General features: G+C 53.4%; 1 protein-coding gene across 1 annotated transcript; it reads left to right on the top strand.

Annotated features, from left to right (window-relative positions):
- The first annotated feature begins 1,094 nt into the window (after nucleotides 1–1,094).
- LOC147110822 (uncharacterized) lies at nucleotides 1,095–7,368 on the top strand. The gene is made up of 2 exons (XM_086001183.1): nucleotides 1,095–1,428; nucleotides 1,697–7,368. The coding sequence occupies exon 2, from the start codon at nucleotides 3,191–3,193 to the stop codon at nucleotides 4,394–4,396; it is 1,206 nt and encodes a 401-aa protein (XP_085857309.1). The 5' UTR covers nucleotides 1,095–1,428; nucleotides 1,697–3,190; the 3' UTR covers nucleotides 4,397–7,368.
- The last annotated feature ends 242 nt before the right edge of the window (nucleotides 7,369–7,610 follow it).

The raw sequence follows: 7,610 nt of genomic DNA, 5'->3' as shown, positions 1-7,610 counted from the left end.
CCTATGCGCAGCGGCTTGACTTGGGATGGGTCCTCGTGGGTGGAGTTTGCCTGGGAACAGTCCACAAACCAGCGGATGTCAGCGTCTATAAAGCAAACGTGTTGCGCAACGGTCGCACATCCTGTCTCAGCCCATGCCCAAACAGGATCCAGGTAAAGGAGGACTACGACGCCATGACGCAGCATCATAGGTCAACCTCCTCTGCCTGTGAGGAAGAGGCAGGCCCCACTGTGAGCACAGATGGCCTAGGATGCTCAGTGTTTGAAAGGTCCAAGGACGATAGACACAGCTGGGCGGCAACCCTGCCGTTTCGCTCTCCTGGACGCCGTCTTCCGAGTAGCGGGGAGCAGGCTGCGGGGCGCCTCTGCTCGCTCAGGAGAACCCTGGTGCCGGTGTCCACCGACCCAGACATGCCTGCAGTCCCCACCCCAGCGATGCTCCTGACTCAAAAGATGAGTGCTATTTCAGCTCCCTCTGGAAACTTCGACATGGCCGAGCTGCACGGGAAGCAGTGGAAGCAAGTACAGTGTCGTGCAGACACTTCTTGGAAGAGATGGAGAGGAGAGTATTTGCCCACCCTACAGAGCCGTAGGAAATGGACAGAAGACAAGCAGAATGTCAAAGTGAGAGATGTCGTCTTGCTGAAAGACAGCCAAGCACACAAACGAACGGCCAGTGGGACTGGCCGTCAAAACTCTGCTGAGCAGGGACAAGAGGGTCCGCAAGGTGGAGGTGAAGATCGTCAAGGAAGAGACTGTCAAGGTGTTTCTGAGGCCAGTCTCAGAGATCGCAGTCCTCCTTTCCGAAGAAATCTAGAGAACGGACTCTGAGTGTGTGGCAGCCAAAGGACGTTTTCTTCAGGTTATTTTGTATCTGTAGTGGTACAAATGGAATTGTACCAAGCGGGGAGTGTGTTGTCTCTCCATCTAACTTTACCTCACTGTATGTACATAACCTACTTATATATGTATAACTTACCTGTTAGGGCCGTTGCCCCTTTAACTCACCGTTTAGGGCCATTGCCCCTTTAAGACGCGCCTTAGCGTGCTGACGTCACGTCACGTACGACGTGACGTGCGTGAGGCCGCTGCCGGCCCGACTCGGCTCTCCAGAAAGGCTGCCGGCACAGCCCGGCCCAGCGTCTTCGGCCGCATCGATCAGCCGCCGGGAGCGCCGCTATCTTCCGCTCCCGCGGCAAGCACCGGCCCAGCCTGGCCTCCAGCTCCTGCTCCCGACCTAGGCCCCAACGGCCAGCGACGCAACTACCGGCAAACGCGACGACGTCACGACCCCGAGCGTGATGATGTCATCACGCTCCCCACGGCACTGCAAGTTCATTCCTCGTGGAGCTGCCGCCGGAACAAGACCTGCGCCACGGTGCTCCTCAGTTGTATTGTCCCCATGCTTCATCTTGGAAATTGTTTGTCTGTGAGTATTTAGAATGCTATAGACGATTAGCGTACACTGTATGTTGTAGAAAATGTTTAGTTGTAACTTTTTCTGTCTAGCTGGTTAACTAGCAGCCGTATTTGATACACTATGTACAGGGCTAATTTAAAGAGAATGCCTTCCAGCTTGCTAAATGTAATTCGTTGCCAGATGTACTGTGTTGCCCAGGCGTACCTAAATTTGTGTATACATATCAATTATGCGTCTGTATACTAATGTGTCCTTCCATTTCTGTGTTGTATTTCAGTTTTACAGTAAGAATCTTTCAGTAAAGCGTTACAAGAAAAGTCAAGCCTTGTGATTTTATTGGAAGATATCGAGTTGTTCGCTATCTGTCTAGCTCTGCATAGGATCGCGTTGCGAGGGCAGAACAGACAGGTACTTCTGGCTTCAGGCCACAGCTTTCCACTAGTCTTTGCCTTCATTGACATCTCATTGTTTGCCAGCATATTATGGGGGCTGCAATGGGTGTCAACGCTGGCTTTCTCAATTACATCCAAAGGGCTCACAGATGCCGTGAGAGTGGCAGCCCTGGCTAGACGGAGAGGGGGCAACAGGCGGCGGCAAAGGAGGCCTTACCCACCCAGGGTATACTGCCAGCAGTTCTCCTATCTCAACATGTCTGAGGAGCAGTGTGTTCGGAGGCTGCGTTTCAGAAGGGATGTGGTCACAGAGATATGCCAACTGCTTGGCGGTGATCTGCAGCCACAACTGAGGAGCAGGACATCTCTGTCGGTGGAAGTGAAGGTGACGGTGACTCTCAACTTCTATGCCACCGGCTCCTTCCAATCCGCTACTGGGGACATTGCCAACATCTCCCAGTTCGCCGTGCATTGCTGCATCCGCCAGGTGACCAATGCCCTTTTCAAAAGGAGACGTCAGTTCATCTCCTTCTCCATGGCCCTTGCCAAGCAGCAACAGCGTGCAATGGGCTTTGCAGCATTCGCGGGCTTCCCCATGGTGCAGGGCACCATTGACTGCACGCATGTGGCTTTGCGGGCACCTCTGTAGAATGCCGAGGATTAGCGCAACCGGAAGGGCTACCATTCGCTGAACGTACAGCTGGTGTGTGACCACAGGCAGCTCATCCTAGCTGTCAATGCCCGCTTTCCAGGCAGCAGCCACGATGCCTTCATCCTGCGACAGACTTCTGTGGCAGACATGTTCCAGGCCCAGCCTCACCCACGAGGATGGCTTATCGGGGACAAAGGCTATCCTTTGTGTACCTGGCTGATGACCCCGCTCCGTGCGCCCAGCACCCCTGCTGAGGAGGGATACAATGAGAGCCATCAAGCGACCAGGAACATCATCGAACAAACAATCGGCGTCCTAAAGCAACGGTTCCGCTGTCTAGATCGTTCCGGTGGAGCCCTACAGTATTCGCCGGAGCGAGTCTCCCATTTCGTGGTCGTTTGCTGCATGCTGCACAACCTGGCTATCCGCAGGACTCAGGCACTGCCACCAGAGATTGGAGGACCACCTCAGGAGGAGGAGGAGGAGGAGGAGGACCAGCACAGGAGGGAGGCACAAAGTGCAAGGGCCGCCCATCGCCGGCTTATTGAATGTCGGTTCTAGGTCCCCGCTCAGGGAATGGCTTGTGCCAATGTCAGCAGAAGAATGTAGCCGCTGCACAAGCCCTCAGCCGAGCAGAGCAACCAGGACTTAACAAAAAAACCATGCACACTGCAATTTAACAACAATAATTTATTGCAAACCTCTGCCCTTCCCACATTACATCCTTATGTGGAGAAGCCCCCTCCAAAAACACAAAACTACCAGTCTCGGCCTTACAAAAAGAAAGAAAGACACCAGTCTCGGCCTTACAAAAAGAAAGAAAGACACCAGTCTCGGCCTTACACAAACACAACTGCACCAGTCTCGGCCTTACAACAAGCACCAGGCATTTGTGCGTACCTCTACTTTTTGCCCTGCGAGGGAGATGCCTTGCGCATCCTTGCCTGGCCCCTGCCCGCCCTGCAGCTCCTCCTCAATGGGAGCCCAGTGGCTGCAGCAAGGCTGGGGGAAGGCTGCTGAGGGGCAGATGGCGAGACGGCAGATGCCCTTGGGGGTCGGCCTGCACCAGCTCTGGCCTTGGAGTGGCTGGCTGCTGACTGCTCCAACTCTGGCTGGGCGGCAGCAGTCTGTCCAGCGGCTCGTGGCAGCTGCAATGGTGGAGTGGCAGTGTCGGCTGCAGGAATGGTGGCAACCTGGCAGATCACAGGTGCTCGCTGTTCGCCTGAGACATTGGCACTCGCGCGGGCCAGCACTGCAGCATGCACAGCAAACAGCTGAAGAACAGACTGCTGGGCTGCTGCTGCGCGCGCGGCGAGTGCCCTGGCGATGCCTGGCTGATCCAGCGAGGGTGGCAGCAGTTAGTGCCCATGTGGCCCTGGTCTGTGTCCGCATGACACCAGCCAGTGAATGGGCGGCACGACTGAGCACTTGGCTAGAAGCCGACTGTGCTGCCGCGAAGTCCTGCAGACTCCTGGCCTGTGCTGCACTGAATTGTTCCAGACTCCTGGCCTGTGCTGCACTGAATTGTTGCAGACTCCTGGCCTGTGCTGCTCCGAATTGCTGCACACTCCTTGACAGAGACTCTATGGAGTCAGGCATCCTTGCCACTGCAGCCATGAGCTCAGTGTGCCTGCGCTCAGCCTGGACGGCCATTTCCTCTAGGAGGCGCACCTCCTCTGCGCTCACCCTGGCAGGACTGGAGGCCGCACTCACCCTCTGGGGAGAAGTCCGCCGAGCTTCCCCACCCCTCCCGCATTGCTGCAGGCCGCTGGGCCCCGGAGCTTCACTCTCCTCCGACCCTTCCCCCCGGCTCCCCTCCAGGGAAGAAGTGTCCCCTACATCGCCATGGGCTGGCGCGGCTGAGGGTGGCACCGATGGGCCGGCTTCCTCTTCCTCCTCCTCGTATTCCAAAGCGCTGACAGTGGCAGCTTGAGGGCCCGCCTCCTCACCTGGTGATTCACCATCTGAAAGCACGAAGGCACAAGAGTAGCTTTAGAGTGAGGACAGGGCGGCAGCGAGGCAGGCATGAGTGATGCCATTCACTGCATTGGTCGGACAGTGGCAAAGGATGCTGATGTGAGGCCCCAGTGGAATGACCGAAGACAAAAAGGTAATGCCCTTACCATTGGTGCCCAGAACAGGGTCGGCATCTCCACTGGCGATGGGTCCAATCAGCCGGCCTGCCATAATGCGCTCCACACGCTGGTCGAGGTCGGAGAGCTCTTTGACGTCAGGAGGGCCTCCCCCGGTGTCAATTTGTTTGCGCTGGTTGTGCGCCACCTTGGCCTGCAAGAGAAAGGACGGCCTCTAAGTACAATGTGAAGCCCTGATCTTGTCTGCACTGCCTCCCATGGTCGAATAGCTTGTACAGTGTGTAGCCCTGATCTTGTCTGCAATGCCTCCCATGGTCGAATAGCTTGTACAGTGTGTAGCCCTGATCTTGTCTGCAATGCCTCCCATGGTCGAATAGCTTGTACAGTGTGTAAAGTGCTGAATGTGCAAGTGATTTTCATGTCAGTCCCATAGCTGCTGGATGAGGGCTGGCCATTAGGGCTTTCAGGTCCCTTTGCCCATAAAGTGAGGTGCACATGCAAGGATGAGGAGGACACTGGAAAGGGTACTCACCCTGACAACCCAAGTGAGGTCGTTGAACTTCTTCAGGCGTTGCACAGGAGTCCTGGCAACCACGCTGTTGGAAGACACCCTGTTGGAGACCTCCCTCCAGGCTTTCCGGTAGGTGCTGGGCAGTGGCCTCTTCCCACCTTCTGGGAACAGAACATGGCGTCTGCGCTCCACTCCGCCAACCAGCAGCCTCAGGTCACCGTCGCTGAAGCGCTGCGCTCTCTCCCTGGCCTTCTCCATAGCCCTGGGCATTGTGCAGGTGAAGCAGAAGTGGTCAGGCCTAGGTTGATGGCTGCAGTGTGCAGGGCGTGGCAGGCAAACAAATTGACCCTCCCTCTTTAAGAGCTGACCGGCGCCAGAGTGTCTGCCGTCAATCAAGAACTCGCTGCACCAGCGCTGCGCCCGGCCTCGGGGGTATCGCTCAGCACCGCCGGCTTAGCGCCTAAAGATAGTCGTGCATCGCCTGTTTAACGCAGCAGCAACCTCTTGGGGTGATGCGACTGAATATCGGCGAAGGGGGCGCGACTTTGCGCCGGGCGCAAACTTTAGCGGCCACCCGACTTTAGCGCCCCAAAAGTGGCTATACTGAATTTCTAGGCCATTATGTTAAGGTGGAGAGAGATACACCTGTTTGAAGTTTTTAAAAAAAAAATTGTGTTTCTGAATAAAGATTATTGTTTTTGTGTGTTTGTTATTTTTAATAAAGACTTTGCTGTATTATTTCTAATAGAGATGTATGAGTACCAAGTGGTGCAGGGGTGTTGGATCCCCTCCATGCTTGGATGTGTGTAAATAACTGTATTTTGCCTATGTATACTTATGTACACTACATTTTCAAAGAATGGGGAATGTGTGTGTCATGGGATTTTAGATAGGTAATTACAGGGATGATTGGCTATGGAGAGTCAGGAGTTTTGCTGACCTTTGTAAGTATGATGCTTGAAGCGAGTTTCAGTATCAGAGGGGGGAGTAAGATTCTCAAAATTCCCACATTTCCCAAGTTATTAATAAGGCACCCTGAAGGACAAGCTATTCATTAAGGGAATGGCTTTTGGGCGTTATGGCAAAAACTGCAAGGTTAATGTGGGACCCAGCAGGCAGCATGTCAAGTTCAAAAGGGCTTAAAACTTGACATGCCTGGGCCTGTGGGAGACAGCTTTGATTTGTTATTTCAAAACCAGACAACTGGAGGTGACAGAACACGCATTCTTCCCTTTAAAACAAATCAACTCAGGAAAAAACTTAATCTTGCACAAACCTAAAGCCCATCAAACCTCTGCATAAATAATCGCTTACAGTTCAAACTAGCTACCAAGCCAGGAAAACACCGATTAACCTTATGCATGACAATCACCCAAAACATTAAAGGCCATTTAGCAATGAGACAACCGCCCCAAAACCAGTTAAGGTGAAAGGCTATAATCACCTTAATGAGCCCGTCAAAATCCTGATTTGGCGCGCAGATAACAAACTCAAAAACAGTATAACTGTAGGCCCACCGGTAACCAAGGACATCAACACACACGGCGACACCATCCTGCATCTTCATTCGGAAGCCAACTGGAAGGCTCACAGAACATCACGACAAGGAGACACAGTGGGGCAGGCTTGACCAAAGACTACAAGGCTGCAACCACAGCCCTACACGAGGACCAACCACAAGCACCACGGTAGCAAAAGGGCCGGCTAAACCATACCTTCAGATCATTACCACTACACAGGTAATAATCTAGGCCACCGCGACTGAGCCGACACCGAAGACCGCCAACCAAACCCCAACCGCAACAAAACTCGACAACCAGACCACCACCGGAAGAACAAAACCCGAAGTTTTCCACTCTACAAGCTAAGGTACCCAACAAAGACTTTACTCTCCCTATTTCTAACTAGGAAAACTGGGTACTTACCAGACAAATCCACAACCGCGCCCAAACCGCATCAACGGACTCCACCCAACTGAAGAACCTTCGCAGATTCTAAGACTAGTATCATGTGGAGACGGCAGGCCCCAAAGGACACAAAGAGCGAACCCCAAAAATGCAACCTGCTTAACTGACAGGATTCGAACTGTCAAGAAACCCCTATTGGTGACCATGATCCCTGGCTCTCTTTAGTACAATTTAGTTAGATATTGGGGGTGGGACAAGGGTAGGGGGATTATTAATGTGATTTTCCCTCATTGTGCCGTGTGTTCCCCATTCTTAATTAAGTGTACTCTTGAATGTCTGTAACTACTCCAGTAATCTAAGTGTATAATTTTATTGTGACTCTAATAAAACACAGTTTTCTTGTACCAAACCAGTTGTCTATTCCAACTTTGTATCGCAGCCTGTACCTAAGTCCAGAGTCTAGAACCAAAGGGGTGTGGGAGCGATTCGAACCGCTCAAAACAGTCAGAGGCAAAGCTGACTCAACACACCACCCACTACACTCCAGCCTCCCCAGTCCCCCCAGTGTCCCCGGTCCCCCCAATCTCCCTGGTCCCCTCAGTCGAGGTCCTGCAGTCAGTGTTTAATGAGCTAGGG

This window comes from Somniosus microcephalus, chromosome 11 (genome assembly GCF_052327205.1).
Source record: "Somniosus microcephalus isolate GS21.2 chromosome 11, FLI_Smic_1.0, whole genome shotgun sequence".
Classification (NCBI taxonomy): Eukaryota; Metazoa; Chordata; class Chondrichthyes; order Squaliformes; family Somniosidae; genus Somniosus; species Somniosus microcephalus.
Note: the sequence above shows the minus strand (reverse complement) of the source record. Positions and strands in the feature narration are given on the sequence as shown.